Source organism: Semicossyphus pulcher, unplaced genomic scaffold, assembly GCF_022749685.1.
Source record: "Semicossyphus pulcher isolate SPU_LCO1_2020_fin unplaced genomic scaffold, fSemPul1.0.p SCAF_7, whole genome shotgun sequence".
Taxonomy (NCBI): domain Eukaryota; kingdom Metazoa; phylum Chordata; class Actinopteri; order Labriformes; family Labridae; genus Semicossyphus; species Semicossyphus pulcher.
Window position 1 is genome coordinate 7,125,278 of NW_027211748.1, and position 25,676 is coordinate 7,150,953.

The 25,676-nt window shown below is 42.3% G+C and overlaps 2 protein-coding genes across 2 annotated transcripts in view; one reads left to right on the forward strand and one right to left on the reverse strand.

Moving 5' to 3' along the window:
• The window catches only part of gng12a (guanine nucleotide binding protein (G protein), gamma 12a), a 31,683-nt gene extending 18,100 nt beyond the window's left edge, over window positions 1–13,583 (forward strand). Inside the window, exons 2-3 of the mRNA XM_069685282.1 lie at window positions 9,844–9,952; window positions 11,691–13,583. Coding sequence (XP_069541383.1) covers window positions 9,860–9,952; window positions 11,691–11,816 — 219 coding nt within the window. The 5' untranslated portion in view covers window positions 9,844–9,859 and the 3' untranslated portion in view covers window positions 11,817–13,583. The remainder of the gene's footprint in view (window positions 1–9,843; window positions 9,953–11,690) is intronic.
• A 5,325-nt stretch (window positions 13,584–18,908) lies between these two features.
• Window positions 18,909–21,296, reverse strand: gadd45aa (growth arrest and DNA-damage-inducible, alpha, a). The gene is made up of 4 exons (XM_069684455.1): window positions 21,120–21,296; window positions 20,430–20,531; window positions 20,046–20,271; window positions 18,909–19,748 (listed from the first exon to the last, which is right to left on the reverse strand). Exons 1-4 carry the CDS (start codon window positions 21,167–21,169, stop codon window positions 19,635–19,637), a joined length of 492 nt encoding a protein of 163 aa, XP_069540556.1. The 5' UTR covers window positions 21,170–21,296; the 3' UTR covers window positions 18,909–19,634.
• Window positions 21,297–25,676: the final 4,380 nt, after the last annotated feature.

Sequence of the window (25,676 nt, forward strand, 5' to 3'; positions counted from 1 at the left end):
ATGCATCCTTTTGATGGAATAAGGCGAGAAAGAAAGATAGCCAAGACATGCATCAGGTGACCTGCTAGACTTCATGGAAGTTGTAGTTCAGAGACCCAAAAGCTTCCAACCACTAAACCTTCATGATACCTTAAATGTGAAACACTTGAGCTAAAGCTGAAGTTGTTTACATGCCGACCCCCTTCTTCACGCGCTGCAGGTATCCATTACACCTTCACTTGCCCAAACTGCACTTACACTACATCCCCCATAACATTTAAACCTCACTGCACCCACATTTAGGATTACACAACTGATCATTTGCTGTCTCAACAATAGGCTAACGGTGCCTGTGACCCTGCTAGCTTAAAATGTCCTACTCAGCAGTTCAGGAGACATATTTTACTGCCCGGCTCGCTGCTGCAGGGAGAGAGGTGGAACGAGTCAAGGGCAGAGTTATGCCTGTTTTTTTAACGGTGTGAAAATGCTGCAGAAGCAAGTGAGCGTCCATGTGTATCCGTCCATATAACATACATAATATAAGCGCTGGAAGAGGATAAAAGGACATGTTTTTTAAGCTCAATGAATGTGTGCTGCACTGTTACTCTGCACAGTTACAATAGTGCTCAGTGTAAAGTTTAAATGAGGTCGCCCTCCTCGAGATGGTCGTACTTCACCCCTTCAGTTCTGCTTAATCCTTACATACCAGAGTGTTGCTTGTCCCCTCTGTTATCACTGTTATCTGCCATCATGTCAGGCAGTCAGCGTCCCTGACACACATGCTCACTAACACTGCATGTTCACAGTATCATCATGTTTAAGGACACTGATTTGCTATCTTATGGATGTGCTCACTTATCTAACTTGACATGAAGCCTTTTCTTGTGGCTGAATGTTTTTCACTTCTTAATAAACTGGGTCGACTTGTAATTCCCGCAGCGTAACTCGTCAGACATCTCGTCTGTGTTCGAAACAAGGAATCATTCAGATGCATTTGGACAGGAATGAGCCTCGAGTAATTGCACTTGAATTTAGGATTTAGAAATCCTGCAGAAATGAGTCCAGTCTCGTCTTCTGTCTAGACACTGTGTGACTGTGTTACAGTCTGACAGATTGTTTTTTCATCCTGTCGAGCCACAACGTTTTTACAGGACAGCACTTTTTCCAGATTCAGAGAGCTCACTGTGTGTACGTTTAACTGAGATGTTTTCATGTGTTATTTGCAGCCCCACATGTTTAATCTAGACAACTTTCCGTTAACCTTTGCACGGTCCTGCAGCTTTTCCAGGAAACGTTTGCTTACACAGGAATGAATGAATGAAAACCCTTCAGCCAATCACTGGCGAGCAGCAGACGGCCACTGAAACGCTGAATTTCCCAGTATTCCCTTTGCACGGGGTGTGCAGACGGCGGCCTGGGTGGGGTCATGTCAGCGCTGCTTATCTCAGCAGCCATACCTGCAGCTCCGGGGTGGTGCTGCAGCTGCGTGTGTCCACAGAGTCCCACTCAAAGCAAACAGCAGCTCTGTGCTGCTCTCAGCTGGGCTCTTCTCTGTGGGCTGTACTTGCATGCCCTTGTCTGCACATAGATTGTGTTTATTACTCTGTGATGTGCAGCATAAAGACTGAAAGAGCATATGTTAACTTCTCCCAAAGTTTCACACTGAGTGGGACATAAACAAGTGAAAAGGATGCATGAGGAGATTTTTCTTTAGAGATGCAACTACAGGTGAGAACCAGCAAAGTAATAAAGCAGAGAAACAGAGAAAAGGCCAGACAGTCATTGCACAGACGGAGAGACTACAGGGACTCCTTCTTCCATCAAGACGGTTATGTAATATATCTACATCATTTATATAATACATTGTAAGACATGGCTTTGTACAGAACATAGAGGTCATGAAGGACATTACTGGAAAACAGCAGGCTAATAACATAACATCCATGTTGGCCTTGTTACTTTATCTGGCTGTTAGCTTGTTATGACCAGATAAAGGTTTTGAGGAATGCTAATAACTGGCGCTCTATCAACAGAAGTACTATAACTTAGCAACTGAATCTGTTTTAGGCTAAAGGCAATCTCAGACCCGTCGGCTATAGTCTGACGACGATACAGCCTCTGGGGACAGCGGTGAACATGTCGGCGTTAAGCGATAAGCTGCATTGTTTACAGTCCAGTTAGCAAGTTGAGAAGCGACCGTGTGTTCAGATCAAAAGTGAAGAGGCCCCTCGAGGTATGTCTGCACAATAAATGCAGTCATTTCTTGGTTCATTAAATCTCCCAGAGAAGCGCCCGTTCATCTGTTTGTGGTGAGTCTCAGCTTACTACTGCGGTATGAACCGAGATTCTTGAGATTTACTTTAATTAACTGGTCTTGCCATTGACAAAATGACATCATGATGCAGATTAGTAAAAGTTAAAATGAAGCTTTGTCAGGTCTGTCCTCAAGAGGAGAAGAAAACTACTTTAAAATGGTCGTTGTTGAGGTCGGATCGATCATTTCTGATGCATTTAAGGAAGTCGGGAAATCTAAACGCTGAACGGCTTTCGTGACACAGCATCAAGGGAATTTATCTCAAGTTGAATTTTAGATCTAGAGCAGATTGTTAGCTGTTAGCATGCAGGTGTCTGTTTATAGAGATTAATAAGAAGCTAAATCATTGTCAGATGACGCTGATGGGAACCGTGATGTCATTACAGCGTGTTACGTTCCGCCTGCTTTTGCTCTCCACACAGACTGTTTTTCCTGCCTACGCTGCAGCCTACTGATACGTGATTGGTCAATATTACTTGGACTACAAGTGTAGTACAAACAGAAACCAGAACACTTGCCGTCCCTAAAATCCACGTCCCTGCCTACAGATCTACATTTCTATCTGTAAATAGAGATTAGGCTAAAGGATGTATGAACAGTATCTAAACCTTTTTCTTCCTAATACTGTAATTAATCTAACAGAGACACAAACTTTAACTCATCGCTATGCTTCCTGCAAACATCTGTGTGTAAAAAAGAAGAAAATACGTTTTCTGTAGCTTGCTTAAAAAAATGCACAAGCTAGCATGCTCACAATCTTTAGGACACTAAATGTACCGCTTTTGTCCACAGGTGTCACCAAAATCACCACATAAAGTTACTCCAAATGATTTGTTGTTTAGGCTCCTCTTTAATTTGCCCTTTTTGTGCCAACTGAACTGAAGAGATGAGAGACGTGTGAGGGAATAAGGTGGAGTTGCAGTAGCTTTTTTGCCCCTGTAAACTCGCCACGTTGAGGCTTTTAGGGATTCAGTGGTTCTCTTCTGTGGTTAGAGGACTTGTGATGCCTTTTAGTCTTTTAGTCTCTGTGGTTTCTGTTGATCCTGGTAAACAAAATCTTTGTGATATTTTCAGTGTCAGGGGAAACCAGGGCAGCCACCGTCCTCTAAACCTCTTTCTCTCTTCTGGTGGGAAAGTGGTGATGTCACCCCGGTGGTTCTCACAGAATGAACAAGTGAAAGCTCTCTCACCATCTCCTCCCTGCCTCACCCTTTCTCTCCCACAGTCGCTCCCTCCGGCTCGTAAACACAGTCCAGCTTCACTCAGCAGCAGGACTGTTGACGGCTCGGTATTAAGGAGTTTGATAAGCACAGTTACCAAGGACGGTGTTTATAGTAAAGCAGGAGGGGGCTGGTGAACTCGAGTGTGAGTTCATGTTGAAGGTGAAGCGGAGACGGTTTTTCATTCAGCTGGGAAAGTGCTGACTGTCAGCAGAGAGTGTGAGAAGGCTACTTTTAGCTTCGCCTGCAGACTGGGAAACTCCTGCTCGCAGAGAGAGAAGGGTAGACACGAGAGGGGTGTGTGTGTGTGTGTGTGTGTGTGAGTGAGAACAAACGATATACTGGCTTGTGGCCTGTCTCCAACTCTTTGAACTCTCTTTTGTTCAAAGAGGCAGACATCTGTCTAGACTGCATCGTCTTTCCACTGCTCCTCACTTCTCGGCTGGTCACATATAAAGTCAGACAGACGCCGGGCAGAACGCAATTCAGTTTAAACATGATCACCAAAAGTGCTGCTGGCAATAAAACGTCAAGTTGATTGAGACTTTAGCAGATATAAAATCAAAGTTCTTGTGCATGACTACAGCTGTGGTGCTTTGAGCTAAATGCTAACATCAACATGCTAACAATGTCAAGGCTAAAATGCAGATGTTAAGCAGGTAATGTTTACCATCACTGCACTCACAAGTTAGCGTGTTAACATGCAAACATTTGAGCTAACAGCTGAGTTTTGCAGGTATTTAGTGCAGATGAAAGGTCGAGGAAATCGCTCTCTGTGTTTTATAGACTACGTGATTAATAGTGATTGTTAATCATGCAGATACATTAATAATGAAAGTAATAGCAGCCTCTCAGGTATGGACACTTCAGTGACTGTAGTGATTGTTTTAGTTACGTCTCCTCTCGCTGTTCCTCCTCTACTCTGCTAATCACAGATCGGCTGCAGGAGCCGAATTTGTCAACAGAGCTGTCAATCATCCTTTTTACAGCATCAAATAACTAATTAGAACTAAACTTGTCAGAGAAATGAACACTTGGACATAAATCAGCATGATGAGAACTAACTATAATGACAGAAACCATGTTTGAGAAAAATGTATTTGACGTGTATTTTGATTTTATAGTTTGACTCATGTCCCATCTGTTAACATGGAGGAGGCGGGCTTTATGAGCTATACTGCAGCCAGTCAGCAGGGGGCGATAGAGAGGGTTTGGCTTCACTTTTAGGGAGCTGTCATGTTGTCCATCTTTTTATACAGTCTACAGAATAAACCGATATCTGCATTTGAATTCAAAAACTGTGGTCGGGGGACAAGATTTTTTGCCGTTTTTTCCTTTGTAGCGTGAGCTGTAATGACCAATCAAACCCCAGCAGGCTGTGGTTGTGTGCAGAGATGCAGAGAGAACGCCTGTGTGAGGAGCTAAAGATGCAGAAGACCCATCAGCCATCTTCAGACAACCATATAGCTTTTAAATCCCCTCTATATACGGATATCTTCATATAAATACAGATAACAATGTGATGGTTAAACTCATCTCTAAACCCATTGTCACATCTCAGGTTGCTACTGGACTGTAAACAAAGAGCAGCACAAGGAAAAGGAAGTCTTGAAAATCTGTCATCAGTTATCCAGATTGGAGACGGCCCTCGGACAGTCATTTCCTGCATCTGTGTCATGTGGTTTTAGCCTCCCTGCAGGAGACAGGCAGCAAGTTCTGAGTCTGTTCATTTAAAAGGGAAGGACAAAGACAATATTTGACACAGGCAACTTATCTTGTGATCATTTTAATACAAAAGTGGTCTTTTTAAGACCCATAACTCAGGAGAGCTTTGTTCTGTCTCTGCAGCACCTTTCGCAAGATATGGCCACACAGCTGCCTTTCCTCTCGCAGGGTCTGCTAACTGAAGCATAATTCCAGTCTGCATAAGCTCTTCTTAAGACCTGCCAAAGTTATTTAAGTGACTGAAGTAACATATTTAGCAACACACTCGACAATGTCTATTATAATTCCTCCACAAATAGCAAACTACAGGTTCTAACTGAGTGTGTTTTTATAGATTAACCTCAAAGAGCGGGTACAGAATGACTGACTTGTCATTTCGGGTTGAACTAAATGGAGGCTCTGGGTGCAGAAAAAACATCTCTGCCCTCCTCTCGTCACCTCATGTCAAGTCTTAAGTGCAGCCGGCAACACTTAAACCCTGCAGCAGTTTATTTACAACTTTATTACTAAAGCGTCTCCAGTGTGAAAGCCTCAGATACTCTGAGGGGACCACACATACTGTACCGCTGACAGGGCCGACTCCTCTCTCAGCCTCTGATGGAGGTCGTCTGCGTTCGTCAGCAGCATGTTAAAGAGTTCTCTTTGAGCTGCAGTGTAGCAGCAGTGTAACACGCACGCACACGCACAGTTTTTCATCTCCGAGTGTTAATGGCACTGACTCATAATGGCTCCCTGTTCTTGGCACTTTGAACGCTGAGCTAATGAATCGCATGTGTGGATGTGTGTGCGTAAGGTAGAGCAGAGCAGGGGTGGTCCTGGCTGCTGTGTGTGTGTGTGTTGTGATATGGTGGGCTGTGAAGGGGGTGGTCTCTGTCTGATCCTTGGAGGTAACTTTTTTCATGGCTCCTATATGTTCATGTTGGTGCTTGATGCCACACACTCGCTGCCCCCCTGTAGAGCTTCAGTCAGAGCGGAGGTGATGCCGGTGGCTGGCATCACATCACAGAGTCTGACTCAGTTTGCCTGCAAGAATCACCTCTGAGGGCTGGTGGGATCCAAGTGCCTCTTCTTGCATCTTACCTTCACCACTCTACATATTAGTTCTTTCATCATTCATCTTAAATGACAGCTGAGGTGTCTCTTTGGTCCCTTTTATGTCGCGCTCTATCACCTGAGACAGTCAAGGGCATCAAAAGGACAATTTTCAACCTGGTCAGCTGGTCGATCTTTTCTGTTAAAGTGAAAAGTAAACGATGCAATAGTCCCTTAAAGTAACTAAAATCCTCTACAGTAAAGGAAAGCCATGCAAACGGCTAACAGCTTTTTTGCTTAGTGGGAAAGGTTCCAATCGGCATTCAGACCCGGGTCAAATGACTCTGCAGTAGACCCGGGTAATTATCGCCTCAGCTCCGGGTGGCAATGATCGGAACATAAAACCCGTGTCAACACGCTAATCTCCACCCCCTTTCCAGTGCAATGCTATGCTCTGTCGGTAACTTCTGCGACTCCTTCCTTGTTATCTCAGCTACAAATTCTGCCCATCTCCGTCCGAGCAGCACTCGAACATCGTAACAAATTTGTCGCCGTTGAGTTTGATAAACAGACTGAATGAGTAATAGCTACAATAAAGACCTAACCACCGTAACATCTTCACTGTTTACTAACCCTGCTTCAGGTCAGACGGTGACGCAGTAGAAAAGAGACCGAAAGGAGTATACTTCACTGGCAATGGGAAAAGAGACAATCCCCATTTATAAGTGGGCCTTCCCAGGTCTAAAAAACCTGCGTCAAGGTGCTAAATGTAGGTGGGAAAAGGTATCTTTGGTCAATAAAATCAATACAAATACTTTCTTTGTAAAAACAATCATGATCCCAGCTCATTGGGCGAGAGGCGGGGAACACCCTGGAGTAATCGCCTGTCAATCACAGGGCTGACTCATAGACACAACCTTTCACGCTCACACTCAATCCTACAAGCAGTTTTGGAGCCACCAATGAACCTAACAAGCATGTCTTTGGACTGTGGGAGGAAGCCGGAGTAGCCGGAGGGAACCCACGCATGCACGGGGAGAACATGCAAACTCCAGGCCCTCTACGTCCTAACCGGGATTCGAACCAGGAACCTAGCTGTGAGGCGATAGTGCTAACCACTGCACCACCACGTGCAGCCCCTCCTTTGTGACATTTTGTATTTAAAAATAAAACAGTTTCCACAAGTAGTAGTCAGCAGTCTGCAGTTAACATGCAGACTGCAGCTGAGCCTGCTATTGGTGGTGCTGCTGTAGCTTACATGACTGAAGTCCTGCAGGTTGTTGCAGTAGTTCTAGCAGTCATTGTGTTCAGTGCCTTAAGGGCACTTTAGCAGGGCAGAGGTACGGAGTGATACTGCCCTGCTCCTCCAGTGTCATTCAAGCTGCTCACAGTTTGTTTGGGCTGCAGCCGTACCACTACACTATATAAGGGTTGTTGTGAGCTCTTATGTTTCTGCAGAGCTGGTTTCCAAAGGGAGTTCTACAGGTGATATCCCCTGCAGCCTGCCGTGTGAAGCCTGTTTGCATTTCTCATGTTATCTCTTCTCGCATTGTTATGTGTGATCGGCAGCTTCTTTGCATATTGCACAATTTATAAAGCATGCAAATCAGGTTTGCTTGGAAGCAGCAGGAGGTGAAGTTTTTTCCCTGCAAGCAAATTATCTGCACAAAAGATTAGTTTTAGTGATTTCTTCTAGCCAGCCTAGAAAACGTGAGTTCACCGAGTTCATGGCTGTTATAAATGACCGGCCTTGTCAGAGAAGTGATTACTTAAAGTGATAGCATCAGAAATCTGTCTTTTAAGGCTCCTGGAGACTTTGACAGGTGGTTGTTAAGAGTTTATTTTCTTCTCCACAGAGGAACACGAATATGATCAGCTCAGGGACTCAACATTTCCAATAGAGACCATTTTTTTAACCTCCAGAAGCATGTATTTAAAACTGGAAATGTCTGAAGGAACTACTCCTTACCCAGCCTGCATGAGTTCATCTACAGACCTCAGATCTGTAGGAGTAAATGCCCTCACTCATCGTGTGCGGATAAAAGGACTTCTGCACTCTTCACCTGTGCTGCCTCGCCTCCCTGACTAAGCTGAGAATGTTTCCTCAGTGTGATTGTTCCCTCTACATTGTACCGCTCGTCCCTTTCATGTCTCACTTTCATGTTATCTTTAACATGTGAGCCCTTTGAATCGTCTCTGGCGGCTTCCTTTGGAGTGATTACTCATCTTTGGATGGAAGTGAAACTCTTTAATCAGGCACTCCCCGAAGAAGTCTGGAAATGAACATTTTCCTTCCTTTCCCACTTCCGTTTTCCCCCATTTATTCCTCCCTTTTTGTCCCTGAAACAAATGTGGAGCAGCACGATGCAGCTGCAGGATCAGACTGTCTGAGGGACTACATCCTGCAGGGTTAGAGGGGTGCAGACAGGGTTAAAAACAACAAAGGCAGAGTTTAATAACTTGTGCTTTGCTAAAGACATTAATCAAAGATACTCCCATCAGTAGCATTTACTTTCCCTTGCACACCATTCATATTTTTATGTTTGGTAACTGTGACTGGGTCCTGTTTGCGCAGCACTGTACACCCTTAGCTTAAAATATCTGAAGCATTTATGCACCACAGCATCAAGCCTGCTGAAGCGTTTCTAGTAAAATTTCATAATCAAGTTTCCGAGAAACAGTTTTCAAAGCTTCCTGTTCCTTGCTGAGAAACTAGCCCAAACCCAGCAAAAAAGGAAATGTGTGCGTAAAACGGAACAGCAGTAAAAGGAAGTATGAGCACAGGGGGGAGACACCGGAGCCGGAGCTCCCACATAGACTGTATGGAGGACGTGTCCGGGCTTGTTCCCATCCCCTCTGTAGATGATTAACAGGAAGCAGAATCATAACTTCGCTCCCACACATCGGCCCCTCAGACACTCACACGTTTCAACAGTGAAACCTTTACAGTGCTGCAGCTTTTTGTTTAAATATAGATATCCTGCAGAGTCAGATTTTCAGCCATTGTTGGAGTTAAGCACCTATCAGCCGAGCTCAGAGTGTCCACACTGAAACTATGTGGCGTTATTGTGTCATGTCTGGCTGGATGTGTGCCTGAAGTCCTGCAAAACCCCCAAAACCAAAGAAAAAATGTCATCATCTCTTTCTGCTGTGGACGTTTTCACTTCACGTTTGCACAAAATGATTTGCATGTGTCTGGGTGCGCCTCAGCTCTGTGTTTACTTGTTGATAAAAGACTTTGTTGGTGACGTCACTTTAGAGGAACAACCTTTAAGAGGAAGAGGAAGTATGGGAGAGGAGTCGTTGATCCTTAGTGAACCAACAGCTCTATGATCACCTGTAGTTAAATCACCCACTGGCTCAATGTTAATATGACTAATTCACTTTGTTGACACGTTCTTTTCGATCTTAATATCCCGACATCTCTGTTTGCAGGAGACAAATATTAGCATCGTTCTTAATCTGTGTTTTAGGCCTCATTACGTCTTCGCTCGTCATGCAAAGCCAGCTGCGAGCAAACATCCGATTCCCCTCAGTGTTCTTAACACTTTTCTTTGTCCTTCTTCCTCGCAGTGTTGCATTGCCAAGGATGTCTTCGAAGGCTCACAGCTCCAACAACATCGCCCATGCCCGGCGAACGGTGCAGCAGCTGAGAATAGAGGCGAGCATCGAGAGGATAAAGGTACAGTGCAACAATAAACCAGGCGGTGCAGCACCTTTACATGCCAATTGTCTGCTCTAAATACAACATGATGTGTGATTTGTGTAAAATACAAGCATTTCAGTAACACCTCAAGCCAACTCATTGCATGTGATTGGATGCTTCTGCTCGACATGTGACTGATCATGTGATCCCCTGAGAGCTGCTCTTTTTAGTTCCTTCTTCCTTTTTTTATCCAAGTATCCCCTGATATTTTGACATAATACCCCCCTTATAGAAAAAAGGATGTAATACCATGTTGCCATTTAGTGTCTGACTAAACAACAAGCTTGTAACAAGCATGAACACTTTGAGCAGCGTTGGCTTTATGCAAATGTAAGCTAATTGCTCCTCTCAAAAAAAGCACAGAGCCTGGGAAGTGTTTAAACGGACATTAAAACACATTCTTCCTGATAGTGTTGGTATATTTTTCTTCGAGTCTAAGGCTGTATTGTTGATACGTTTTTACCTCAAATCCTTTCTCTTGATGTCGATTCTACAATATGGAAACTGGCACAAACATAATCAATGTTACAAACAAACTCACGTGTGATTGGGCTAGTTGTGACAGGTGACATTTTATGGCAATTACAAAAGGAATATTACATATATAATGTAGTTTTACAAACATACATTTCTTTCTTTTTTACTTTGCCTTTATTAGGTAGGTACGGTGGCCAACATGGGCAATCACGCTGCAGCGGTTTCCATTAGAAGAAACAGGTTGCAAATTCAGAAATGATGCAAAATTCACAACACAGGCAAAAGCCCAAAACAAATGGAGATGGAAACGCTCTGCAAATGAAAAAAAAACATGCTGCAAAAGCTGAGATAAATGCATTAACATCAAACGCACTACAAATACAGAAACGATGGGGCCCTTGTTTAGCTCAGTTGGTGGAGCGGGCGCCACATGTACAGAGGCTCCAGTGCTGGACACAGTGATCGCAGGCTCGATCTGCCAATCATTTGGTGCATGTCATTCCCCACACTCTACTCCCCACATTTCCTGTCTCTCTACAGCTGTCCTTTATAATAAAGCCAAAAAAAGCCAAAAAAAAAGAAGAATGTAAAAGAAAAGAAAAGAAAAAAAAACAGAAACGATGCAAAGTCAAAAACACACAAAGCCAGAAAACGCTGCAAATCCTGTCAATGCAACAGAAGCGCTCCAGGCCTGAAGGGGGCGCTCGGTGTAATGGCTAAGAGCAAGAGCTAAGTGTTGCTTCCATTAGCTACGGATCAAAGTTAGCCGTGCAGTTAGCGGCACCATCAGCTATCTCTGACCAGTATCAGGGCTGTGAGCACAGAGATCGTTTCTACATTTGCAGCCTGTTTCTTCTAATGGAAACCGTTTGAGCTGTTGCAGCATGATTGCCCTTGTCAGCCACTGTAGTTAGGACAGTGGATAGAGTTGGAAATATGGGAGGAGAGTGGGGACAACATGCAGGGTCAGAGTCGAACCCAGAGCTGCTGCGTTGAGGACTGAGCCTCTGTACATGGGCAGTGATTTAACCACTGAGCTAAACCAGCACCCCCAACTTACATTTCTATTGAACGTATTAAACTAGGATTTAAAAATTATCTCAAGCCCTCCCCCGCCAGTTCTCCAAAAGAGGGTACTTGTATCATCAATTCAGACGACCTTAGAGCATCTGATTCTTGGACTCTTGTGTGTAAGCGCTGCCACTTAATGTGTGCTTGTTCTCCGTCGTCTCTGCAGGTATCGAAGGCCTCCGCGGACCTCATGAACTACTGCAGTGAACACGCCAGAAACGACCCTCTCCTCATGGGCATCCCCGCCTCAGACAATCCCTTCAAGGACAAAAAACCCTGCACTATATTGTAGTGGATGCCACTTAGCCTTTATGTGTTTGTTTGTTTTTTTTGCTTATTAATGTTGCTGTATTCTTTTTGTTGGGAGGAGAGCGAGGGGTGAACTGTGATCGTGTCATTACCATGTGTTCACCTGATCTGTTAAAACCGCCAAAACAGTAATGAGCAGAGACAGCCCCACTGGCCTCTTCTTCATCGCCCAGTCTGACCACTAACCACACTTTGGCTGCATGAGTTGTGACGGCGTCAGGTACGAAATGTTGCTTAAATAATACAAACAGCTGATGTAATTGTTGGGATATCCTCAGTGATGGATCGATCCATCCTATGTACACAGTCTCATCTCCATCAGGCTGTGACTGCTATCGTCTCTCAGTAGATTCATGCAGCCAAAGTTCCCCCTCAGCTGGTTTAAAGCATATAACTTATATGATGGGTAATAATGGCTCTTACTTTGTGGCTTCAGACTTCATTCCCACCAGTATTTCACTGATTGTATGCAGTTAAGTATTGAATGAATTTTGGGACGAGGGTTTACCTTTAGCTTCTGCTCTAATGTTACCACAATGTGTCTTTAATCGGGGAAGTATTTTAACTCTATCTGCTGTTAAATTCAGATGCTCAAAGTATTCTGCAGCCCGTGTCCAGGACAATCCACACGCACATTTAATCCTTTGTTTCCTGTGTTATATTTGCAGTATGATTACCATGTTACAGTGTTGTCTGTTAGCTGATCTTTAATCCAAAATCATCTCAGATTCAGAACATCGGTGTGATTCGACCCGAGTGCTGATACTTTACAGTCAGCACTATATATGAAAACGCTTTATAACATTAATGTAGATCAGATTTTGTCAGCTGACTTTGTGTGTAGTGCAACACTGTATAACGGAGAACCTGGGACCAAGCCAAACCTGTGATACTGCATTTCACGACATCTAAAAAAGCGTGTGAACAAGACTATTTTTAACCATTCCCTCTGAAAACGCTATTTTAAGGACTTACGCAACACTGTGAGATACGCCTTCATGCTAATCACAACAAGTGTCTTAGTTGAGCGAATGTGCACGTGTGTGTTGTCTTAAAGTGTTGTGACCGTGTCTATTAATGATAAAAACACACATAAGACTCCATCTGTTCCTTTGAAACTCTTTAAATCTTCTGTCTAACGTGTCTTCGTGTAGTGATTTTCCGCGGGAACAAAAAACAGAATAGATAGCATAAGTTAAACTTTCTTACACTCTAAAGCCTTACCTGTGTTTGCCTTGTATCACGAACTCTTAATGGGACTATTTTCTTTAAAGAAAAGCTGTTTTTATCTGTGGGATGAACGTGGTTTGTAACGATATCGTGCCATCTGTTTCTGTCACTAGCAGAACATCGTGTTTCACTTCCTGGTGCTTCTCTGCTTCTCCAAAGGGTACGTTCAGGTCTTCAAATCAGCGAGATCCGGCGTTATTATCCAGTTATGTTTCTTATGATTGTCTCTAACAGTCAGTTCTTCTTACTTGCAATAAATCATTCCTGTTGATGCCTCTTATAAGGAAGATTACCACTGCCCTGTCAGCATTTCTGTCCACTCTGTAACCGCCTTATCGCACCATGCTGGATTAATTTAACTGTCCGAATCTGCATTTTGATAAATGTCTTTATTAATATACCAACCTTTGTATGAAGACTTAACTAAGAATAATAAGTGAAGCATTCCTACAGTGCAATACTGTACTAATATCTCAATAAAGATGTGCCGTGCTGCACAGTCGGAAGATTCGAACGACAACCTGCCTGCTGACTTTGCTCTTTTATTGTGAAAGCTGCCAACAGAGACCTTTCCACAGAGTATCTGGGGCCATTTCCTCTCATTAGTTGTGTATTTATACCTCACAGGGGATGGGAGAGTCCTCAGCATGTCTGTGTGAAAGCAGGGAACACAACAGAACTAAATATAGAAGGAACCAAACCCTGATTTCCGCTCTTGAAGAGAAGAGAAACTATTTTGGGAAGACATCCGCTCAGCCGCTCAGAGAGCCTGTTTTCTTTCTCCGCCGGTGGCCGCTCGGGTGTCTCTGACCTTGTTTCTCACCAGCTGCAAGATAAACTGCTTATTTAATTTTCTTCCGCAGACAATGGAAAAATCAGATAGGAATAAAACTCATCGTCACCTATTGTAACATCTGGGAAAGTCCTGACTTAGATATGACGGCTCTCACGAAAACAGACTAATGATGAATCAGACACAAAAAAATCAATCTGAACCAATCTTGAGTAAGAGAGACACAAAGTAATGAGACATAATCAAAGCAGGAAACAGAACATAGAGTGAGATCAGTCTTGCTCTTTAGCTGACTTTAAACTTGAATAAACTCTGCAGCCGTGTTTTTGTTCTGCGCAGATATGATACAGTCTGCCTGTAATTCTCTGTAAGCATGACTGCCCCTGTAGGCCTGCAGCTTGTCCCCCACCAGCTTCCCCAGTAATCCCAGTTTGTCATTGTGCAGCTATGTGAGAAGCGGAGGGGGGCGTGCGGCCGGCTCACTGACCATGTGCCTCTCAGTGAAAATCTGTCCTGGCAGTTACAGTGTCAGTGTGCAGGAATGTGCTGATGAGGGGGAGAGGAAGGGGAGGCAGGGCGGAGGGTGAGGAGAGGACTGCAGTGGCGGCTCTGCTCCTCTGGTAGGCTCAGCCGGCCATGGAAATACACAAAGCAGATATCTGAGCGCATTTAGCTCTGTTACTGCAGCCAACACTCCCAACGATTCCCAGTGCATTGTTTATACAACACCAGTCACGTTCATTATCTCCTACATTTACTCCAATAATAAGGACAATTTTACTGACTTTGTACCTACACAGCACAGCTGTACATCTTACTACATTCGTGGCCATAGCTGATTTTACATTTAAAACAATGGATCAATTACTAACCCTTAAAAACCCCTTTATGCTTTGCTGCTTACGCTTTTGACAGTGCTATTTGGATTAAAGGAGAAGTTCGGTATTTTTAAACCTGGGCCCTATTTTTATAAGTGAAATGACTCATAGCAACAAATACTTTTGGAATTGGTCCAGTAGATGTTCTCCGCTGCAGCCGCAATATGGCCGCAATGTCTGCAACATAATCCCATAATCCACTTTAAACATGCTTGTTTTTGCCCCCGACAGGCTCAGATTGTTGCTCCAGGTGTCCGACAAAATTTCGGAAACGATCCCTACAAAGATCGTCCTTTTTTTAAAGACTAAGATCCTTTTTGTGCAACCAGAAACAGTCTTGCTCTGAAATCACCTGGACACCTGGAGCAACAATCTGAGCCTGTCAAAGCAAGCACTTTTAATGGACGTACTTTGATCGGGCACAGTTGCCCCAGGGCATTATGTTGCAGCTATTGCAGCCGTATCATGGCTACGGCGGAGGACGTCTACTCGACTGACTCCAAAAGTTTGTGTTCCTCTGAGTCATTTTGGCACCTGAATTTGTAAAAATAGCGCCCAGGTTTAGAAATACCGAACTTCTCCTTTAAGGTTAGAGTTTGGATTTTTTCCGTGTTTAAGATTATTTTAATGCATTTATCTTGCAATGATTGTCACCAATAAAAAAAGTCTTGTAGGTGTTGTTAATAGTGTTTTAAATCATACAGAGAAGTTGATGCCTCATCCTGCACTCTGGGTGTGTCCCAAGGTTATGTCCACTAATTGTTTTATGTCCCTCCTGCGTGACACCCAGGAGCTACGGCGCAGCTCACAGTTACTGGTGTTTTTATTTGAATGTTTTAATGGTACGCTTTATTGGCTGCTGTAAACGCCAATCAATATCTGCAACAAGTCCCTCCCTACATAACTTTGAAACACATAACAGCACTTGGCCAGCAGATTCTGGGGAAGTGAAGTTACAATATGCTCTAAAGATGTTTCCTGGCAATAAAACTCACATAAAGCACTAAAGTATTTAATGTTTTATTTATGTATTTTGTGCATAATTAAAATACAGTAAAAAACTATAGCGAATGTTTTATGCTTCAAGGTAATATGAAATAAAAACACACTTGTAGGCATTGAAACAGCAGTGCAATGGTGAGGAAAGCAAATATGAATATGATGGAAAATGGGGAATTAAAAGCAGATTGCTTTGTGTACAGGAGGCGGATGCATAGTAAACTAGTGCTTGTGTGCTTTTACCTGCCCATGTTTACTTTGTACTTCTGCTACAGGTCCTGGATGTTTCTTCCACCAGTGGTCAAACTGTGAATAACCACTTTGCTGATGTGATAACTTTAAGGGACCTCCCACCCTAAAACTGAAAGGTCTGTATATTTCTGCCAGTTTTGGTTCAAGATTTCAGTTTAAGGTTGATTTGATTTCCGTTTCAGTAGAAACGTCTTGTTTAATCTGAAACTGTGAGGCACATTTTCAGTTCTTCTTATGGTGGACTTTCCATCATTCTGTAACCCTGTTGTTGTAACCTGACGTTAACCTTGTCCCTGCTCTGAGCGCAGTGCATTGAATTCTTTATGTTCTTAATCTTTGGCACAATGAGGCTGTGTAATACACGTCTATACACACTGACTCCAGTTACACAATATGTTTCACTATATATAACAATTCAAAGTGCACACTGACTTATCAGATCGCCAGGTTCTGCTCTATTTTAGTCACACATAGATAAAGCTGCACCTGAACTCTGACCCACAATGCACACAGCCAGCAGGCACTCACTGTGTCTGCAAACCCCAACCCTTTTTAGGAGCGGCTTCACGGGGAGGCCAGAGTGGCTTTGTGACACTTACATCAGCTCTCCTCTGCTCCGGTCTTAAAATAACCCTTTCCCTCCGATCACAACAATGCCACATTACATCAGCTAACGTCACGCCCGGCAGTCACACGCCACACAACCTTTCACACAGTGCCCACTGAACCTCGGGGAGCGAGGCGCTTTTCTAGGGCAGGGGAGCACTTCAGCTTCTTCAGGTGGTTCAAGTCAGAAAGTGTTCATGAATATTTTATCTCCAGTGCAGCCGGAATTCTTCGGCCTTCTACAAACTTCATTAGTACTGCCTGTGTGTTACCATACTGCCTTCATGAAGTAGATCTAAAACCTGGTTATATTTAGTATACTATAGTAGTGTTGGGGATGCAGCTACCAAAAGTTGAACTAAATTAAAGCGATCTGAAGGTGAAATCTATATTTTTGAATTAAAGCCACTTAGAAAAAGAAATTCAAGCAATTAGAATGACTCGTCAAACATCATGTGATATTAAACTATGACACAATCTGAATAAAAAAAGTCACATGCCAGGGAATAATTCCACTCGATTGAGTTTATTGCCCACTTGTTCACATGTTGTTCATAAACCATAAAGGTTAAAAACTCCACCCTTTATGGGAAAGTACTTGAAATGTCAGATTTTATTTTGTACACAGAGTAAAGTCAGACGCCTCCCTCTCAGACACTACAGCTCTCTGTTAGCCAGCTAACTTCTCATATCGCACCTTTCTTTACTTTTATGGCCCAACAATGTAGCAACACACAAAAATGACAAAAACTACTTTAGTCACTTTGCATCAGATGAACTGAAAACTTTAATGAAGAGTAAATGATAAATGAGCTGCATTATATTAATACCCTTTCTAGTCTTCTGACCACTCATGTCACATTCACCCATTCATACACTAATGCTGTGTCATACAAGGCAACTGATCAGCTGATTATTGACACACATTAACACATCGCAGGCTGTGCCACCAGGGGGTTCAGTATCGGGCCCAAGGAAACTTTGACATGAAGGCTTGAGGAACTGGGGATCGAACCGCCGATTGGAGCACGACCCACTCTACCTCAGAAGCACAGCTGCTCCAAGTAGTTTGCTACCTCAACAGCGACTGTTATGGCAGAAACTATTTAAGCTCAATTAGTTTGCCTGAAAGTTAACTTACAGATATTATTGTGTGCAGTGGGGGCTTATGGGTAATGTAGTGAAATAAAAAAAAAATCCATCCATCTATTCATTTGTTCATTTATTCATCCGTCCGTCCTTCCATCTATCCATTCATTCATTCGTACGTCTATCCATCCATCCATCCGTCCATCCTTCCATCCAGCCATCCATGTATCATATATTCCACAATCCAGCCATCATCAATCATCCATCCAATGAAACGAGAACACCTAAATAAAACCTACACAACATTAAAACATGCAGATGCACTGTAACTACAATAGAGTAGACATTAATTGTAGTAGTACAGTAATATATTGTGCCCCCTCTCGTGCAGCTAATGCTATCAGCCAGATTTGATAAGGCGTTTGATTTGGCCTCATTAGATCCGTCATATGATCTATCTCACGAGGGAACAAACAGGATTGTGCAACTTGAGGACAGGCTCTGCCTTCTCTCCCCGTGATCATGACTCTGCGATTTCAGCGGGGATTGCCTGCCTTACAAAAACCCAGTTACGTCACTGACATTCAACTCCAGCGAGATCACCTGTTTGTGTGTGTGTGTGTTGGACACAGTTGGAAAAAGGAAAGGAGCGGGGGAGTGGAGGGAGCAGCTCAGATTGGCTTGCACAACAGATTGCATGCCATTGCCGACTTTACAACAGTTTCCGAGCAGCTACGGTCATGTGCTCTTCAGTAAGCTACACCTCAAACTCTGGTATCGAGGGCAAAGGCAGCATAAATAATGCCTCACTGACTCAATCATACACATATACCTCCAATGTATGAATATTTTGTGTATTGCAAAATGTAAAGTATAGTTTTTGTGTCTATTTACCCCATTCAACTCTGCAACATGCACACATTTGTCATGTGACTGCGGGAAGTCACCTGGTGAAAATGCAAACTGTTTAACAAATCAGAGAGAATCGGTGAAAAGGGAACCTGTGTGCATGAATGAACCTGGTCCTGCTGACGGATGCAGAAGCCGGTGTAGAGAGAGGCATTAGGATTATTGTTCTCTTCAGCTCAGAGTGGGCACAGAGGCCACAGAGGCCAACATGACCCCTGTGATCTGCACGTGACTCCGCTTTACAACTGCAGCTGCTGAAGGTCAGAATTCAGCTAAACATTTCCAGAAATGAAAGAAAGAAAACGTGCGGTTCTGGCTCGAAAAAAATACTTTTTATTGACAGCAATACATATGAATTCAGATTTTGCAAATATTCAAATAGTTTAGGTAGAAAAATGAAACATAAATACACTTAAATATCATTAGAAATAACTTAAATTGTAACAAATGAATTATTTAACTTGTGGCAAAAACACAGCTGGCTTAGGAAACACACAGAATGTCTTCACTGGATGTGTAGCCCTTCCCTTTTTAAATTACGACAATAGCAACATCAACATTAACAACTGAAATAAGTGAAATTGCAAAAAAAGGTCCAGTGTTTCAACAAGTGCTTTGTTTCTGCAGAGAGCGGCCGAGGCCTTGGTCCACTCAACAGCTCTGGTTTCTGGTTTCTCCCTGCTTTCCTGACGCGCCACAGAGGCTTTACCAAACACACATGATACAATCCTTCTGTACAGTGTCCGGCTTCACATTAAAAAGCACACACATGCTTTTAGTTTGAATATCCACCTCACAACGGTACAAGTGCCTCGCCATCTCAACTTGGTTGCCAACAGACAGACGCGACTCCAAACAGTCCTGTGGAAATCTGTCCTCCTTCCTTTTAACACACCGGAAGTAGACAGCAGGTCTTTTTTTATCCTCCATTTTTTTTCTTTCCCCATAAGCAATGCTTTGGAATTTGATCTCTGGATGGTAATGTGTCCATCAGGGTTCACACCACTCGTCCTGTGCAGATAAGAGTCCTTTTCCAGGTGCAAGTTCATCGTTCAGGCAGGTTGATGATTGGCACCCACTGGTCCATGCAGCGGCTCTCTCTGCAGAATCGATTCACTTTGCTCAAAGCAGGGTCCTTCCATGTTGAGGAGTGTGGGCTCTGAAAGGATTAATAAGAGAGAATATAAGATTAAAGGGCATATAATTCCATTTAAGTGTCTTAACCCTGCACTATGTTGCAGATAATCTCTGTGTGTGCAAACTTGAGATAATTCCCCTGCTTGCATTCCTCAGAAGTCATGTAAGGGAGGAGTTATGAACATGTTTACCAAATGCACAAGACATGTACCGGCAAGTTCTTTCCAGAATACTAATGAGTTTCAGTCATGTGCAACATCTTAAAACATTACATTTGGGTATAAAGCAGGTAGATTGATGGGAAAAAAACGATACATACCGTGACAAGGACACAGTGCAGGTCCATAGGTTCTCCCCCGTTCTGTTTCCCACTGCTTCCTCCACCCAGTATTTCAGCCAGGCGCCGGGTGTTGTTGACTCTCAGGATGTTGATGTCATTCTCGCAGCAGAAAGCCTGAATGAGGGTGAAGTGGATCTGCAGGGCCACATCTTTCACGTCTTCGTCATCGGTGGCCAGGATGCACAGAACCACATTATCAGGGTCCCTGAGGAGGAAAGGAAAAGAAAAGAATGCTCTTAGTTGAATTCCATTTCACCAAAGCACAGTATGTAACCTGTTAGAGAGAAGCCAAGCTTAAGGACATGTGCAACTGTCAGTAGGTCAGTATCTCATTGTTAGCTGATAGTATAACCTTGTACTTACACATTGAGTGATTTGGCAGCCTCGTACACCCCGACTGTAATGCAGCCCTGCGGTAACGCCGAGGTGAGGACTTCTTCCAAAGCTTTCGCCACTGAATCCATTCTGCAACACAGACACCAATATGTAATGTTAAAATCACAACTAATATGGTTACCACAAAAATGTCAGTTTTTCAAGCTAACGTTAGCATAACTCTAGCTACAACCGTCGTGTGAACGGTGCAAAGTTAGTTTCGACACGATAAAAAAAAAGCAAAATGTAATCAGTTTTCTGCGGTTGAAATCCTTTTGACATATTCGGTAAAGTTTAACGACATATTTCAAACTGTCGTGACAAGTATCCAGGTACTTTTCGTTAACCTTTAATGGGTTTGCAGCGTTGTTTTATCGTATAGTAGTTATCGAAAAGTCGAGTGTCTCGCGACGTTCTCATCAAAAAGCCGATTTTGTTTTGACAGTTAGCCGATCAAAGACTGTTTGATAATATCAGCAAGCCTTAACTGTGCTTTAACTAAAAGTTATAAAAGAAAATGCAATTTTTATTACGCATGTATGTATTTAATGCATGTAATGTTGCTGCACACAAACAATGCAAACAATAACCGCAGCAGGTTGACACCGGTAACTTCACCTATATGGGTGATGTGTGACTGATCTAGAATAAAGGTTAAAAATTCTCAATATTATTTACCTTTCTTGAGAATAATCCCCACTTAGTTCCTCAAATGTCATGTTGTACATAAAATCCAAATCCGCCTTCAGAGCAAAGAGTTTCGCAGTTATTTGCGAGTTATCCTCGTATCTTCTCGACTAAACACACACACTTGCTCTATCTGTAGTCCACTGTGCTGCAACTGAGGAGATAAATCTGGTAACTTCACATTAAAACCGGCTGGGACAATGTGAGTCAGGAGGAGCTGTGATCATTGGTCATGCAAATGTGTCGGGTGTGTTCTCAAAGCGGATTGGAGAGACACACAGCAACAGGCGTGTCCGTTTCCAACCGGAATAACTACTGTAGATAACTACAGCTGCAACATTTCGATTAAAATAAAACTATACATTTGCTTGGCTGCAACACAACTCTAACATGTCATAATAACGTGGGCATAGCTTAAATCAACGTCAATTTTACGAGTTGACATCTAATATCTCCAAACGTTGCACAAAGAAACAACTCATTTTGACTACATTAACGATTTCTGACAATGTACGAAGCTTAAAATACACAGGAATCCACACTGGAAATATACATAATCGCTGTTTACAAAGAGCTTTAAATAAAGTGATGAATTACTGAGTTGTAGCAGGACTCACCCTCGCTGCCGGGCAGGACAGGGCAGGTCTCAGGACAACTGCATAGCAACGGGACGCTTCCGGGGAACGCTGCTCTCTGATTGGCCTGCTGCGTAGCGTGCGAAAGTCCTCCGAAACCGCGCGCGAGATGCAAAGGACTGGCGCGAGACGGGCTGTCTGAGCATGAAAACCAAACTACTGTAACACACTTGTATTGTTAGTGCCTGGCTTTGTGTTTTGTTTTAACCTGGTCTGTATCCTGCTCCTATTACAGTACTACATTTTCAACTGAAGCTTTTTATTTAATGTTGTCCTATTTGAAAGGTTTATATTAGAATATAAAAGTTGATATAACACTTCTCGGAGCACTTGCTTGTTAAATATGCTCAAGTCCAGCCTCATGAATTAAGATCAGCAATAGAAGATAGATAAGATGAGACTAAGATAGATTTCAACAAGGGGAAATTAAGTGTCCAAGCAGCAGAATTAAAGAAAAATCATTGATACCTTTATCAATTGAAAAAGAAAAAAAGGTACATAGATAGGTAGGCCTATATGTACACTAAGATAAATTATAACATGCAGCAGATATTCTCAGTTTGATTTTTGGTAATGGAGTCAGTGACAGAGTGTCTTTTGACAAGAGATAGCCATGCTAGCATCTTAAAATAAACATATTTCTCTTGTTTGTATCAAGAAGCTAGTTTCTGACAAGTAGCCTATATTATGACAGAGCCCTACCAGTTATCATTTTTAGCAGTTTAATGTGATTTTACATCATGGCATGGAGGATTATAATTTTCAATAATAATAATAATAATAATAATAATAATAATAATAATAATAATAATTCAATAATAATATTTCTCTCAAAGTAGTTTTTTTTAACGTGTCCTCTAAAGGTGTAAAATCAATTAATCAATTATTATTTTCGTGATTAGTCCCTAAGTCATTTTCTTTTGCCCGTTCAAACAGAAGAAAGGTCAAATAAATCACTTCTGTATGATATGAAACACAGAAAAGCAGTGAAAGAAAGTGAAAGGAGGCCATGCTGCGGGTGTTTTAGAGTCTTATGCTGCCCCCTGGTGGTTGCAGTCAAAACTCACTGAGAAAAGTCAAGGCTGTACATTCAAACACAGAGTACCAGTTATACATTGTGCAGACCATTAAACATGACAGGAATTACTCTCTTCATACACATTGTTTACTTTTGGAGCCATAATGAAACTTGTTTGAAGGTATCTGGCTGTTGTCTCTAATCCTTAAAAGCACTCCTTAAAACTCCCTGTTAAAGCTTAATTACATTTTAACTATTATTAGCCATACTGACTTGCAAAATCAGAATTTTACCATGATATACTGTACACATAATGAAATATAAGATTGTCCTGTGTGTTCCAGGACCATCCAGTGGGAGGCAGCACTCGTCCACCTCACATTCATGACCCACATGACCCTGTTTCTCTTAACATCTACCTGCCTGCTGCACCCTTTAAATCTTTTGCTGGTCATAACTCATCCTGTGCTGCTTTATTACATTTAAACCATCGACATAGGCTCTTTCACTTGTGTTCATCACAGTGTATTTAAATTTAATTAGTGCTTTGGATATTTGGTGTTTACTTTCCACAACTTCCCTAACATTAATCGTCCCTGTATGCAGCTGATGCAGAAACAACCAGGCGGGTTCTTAATTTCAACATACAAAGCTTTTTTATTTCTTTAACAGAATAAATGCAAGAGTTTTCTTTAAAAAATAAAAACATTTTAAACATCTAATTCTTAACTAACAATGTCTTTTAGAAAGTTCTAGTCAGTCAGTAACTAAAGACTTGTGAGAGATTAGGAAATATAGGCCAGTAGGTTCTGGGCAGCGTGACATATTCATACTGCAGTAAAGATCAGCTGATTAATATACGAGTGTTTTATTACCTGAGAGGAAATTTGTTTCCACAGTATAAACACTGCACACACTGGGCCTGGAGAAAAATGTAACTGTCCACTGAACCAAACAACAGGAACACCAGACAGTGTAATGATTTAGCTTTACAAGACTTTTATAGTACAATACAGTAAACAAACCTTGGTGTAAGAACCTGCTGCGCTCAAAGGGAGGTGCAAAAAGGCATCTTTTGGTATTTAAACCAGAACTTACCATACTCACATGGCGGCCATTTTTCTTTGACGTCAAGCTCAGGGTGGGAATCTCAGATGTCTTTCTGCTACAAAAAACAAAACAAAACAAAAATGAGTGAACAGTGAAAATCTGGAGGAAATCTGAACATATTTCAAGTTAAAGCTAAAGCTAGGAAGTAGCTAAGAGCTAATATTAGGTAGGTAATGTTACGCAGTATGATAGGAAAGGTGTTACATCCTTGCTAATGTAATTTTAGCTAGCTAATATGCTAACATTTGCTGTTGTTAAAAGAGGGTATCAGATATTCTGGTTTATTTTGAAATATGGCCTTTTCAGTTTGTCATTAATTGTGTTACCCTTTTACATGACTGACAAACTGGAAGACAGCAGTACAACATTATCACAGTTTAGTGCTTCCCAACCAAAGTGTGATCTCAGAGGAAAATGGCCGCCGTGTGAAAATGGTGAGTTATCTGTTTTTTTTAAATAAAATAAAGGAATCACTTACACAGGTTTTATTGATGTAAATGTTGTCCTTGATAAAAAGTTATTGTGTTTACTGCCGATGTTTAACTTGTGATAACATTCAAGTTCTTCACTTGAGAAAAAGTCAACTTCTAATACGGTTGTTCTCCTTGATTTTCCTCTCTACAGGGAGGTCAGTGTGGGTGACTAGAAGAATGAAAAACAACCCAGTTTAGAGCAGTTAACTCTGGAGGTTAAACATGAGCAATATTTCTAGTTATTGGATTTGCAATTTGAGACTTTGGTCATCTCAATACTCGGAGGACATGTGATTCCATACGGTCAGTGTCTGCTGATGGTAATAATTACCTCTGAACATAAGAGAGTGAATGTCCTCTCTTTGCAGACACAAGAATCCTGCAGACCCTAAATGTTGTCATCGAAGGCCGTCTCCCAGCACTGTTATGTTGTTTCTCTCCAAATAACAATAATCTTTATTGAGGAATCCATAAATCGTAAAACACACATAAAACACAATCTACACAGACAAACTCACTACATACACTTCAAGCCATTTGCTCTGAATCAAGAGGCAGACAGGCCAGCTTACATGAGGTGAGCTGTTTTCCGGGTAGGACCCATAGCCTCTTAGAAATCCATCAGAAGTTTCCATCAATATCTGCAAGTCACAATGATAGTAGACAAGCCATTTGCAAAGCCTGTAGGGTTGATTTTAATAAGTGGTCGTGGTCAGTCATTTATTTACTCAGGCCTATTTATTTACTATCCAAACCTCCCCCCTCTTGCTCTGAAAATGCCTCCCATAGGCAGGTACGGTCACATCTACCTCAGCACAAAGCTCCTGTCTGCAAGGACAAATCGACCCAATTTACCCCAACACTTGGCAAACAAGCAAACTGACATTTTTTGCTGCAAAACTCAATACAACTGAATCAAGATACTGTATTAGTAGAGGTGATTTACATATTCCACATTTCATCAGCAATAAACTTCAAATTTGTCATCCAAAAAAGTGTAAAGCCAGCTTTTATAAAGTCTATCGTCATACTAACACTGTCAGGACCTCTCTCATGTGTCTTGCAGACCTGTGTCCCACTGTTTACTTATTTGTACTCTATTTATTTTCATCTCTGGTATCATTTTTCACCTCTTCTATGCAGATTTCTAGACTTCTATCGTCCATTGGAAACAGACTTTATGGAGGCAAACCCCCCACAACAGTCAGACCAGTGAATAACATGTTCAGAGCTACAGATGAGAGACTACAGCCACTCCTCTACAGTCGCCCTCACAACAAGATACTTATTACCTGAGTCCTAACCTTGAAGT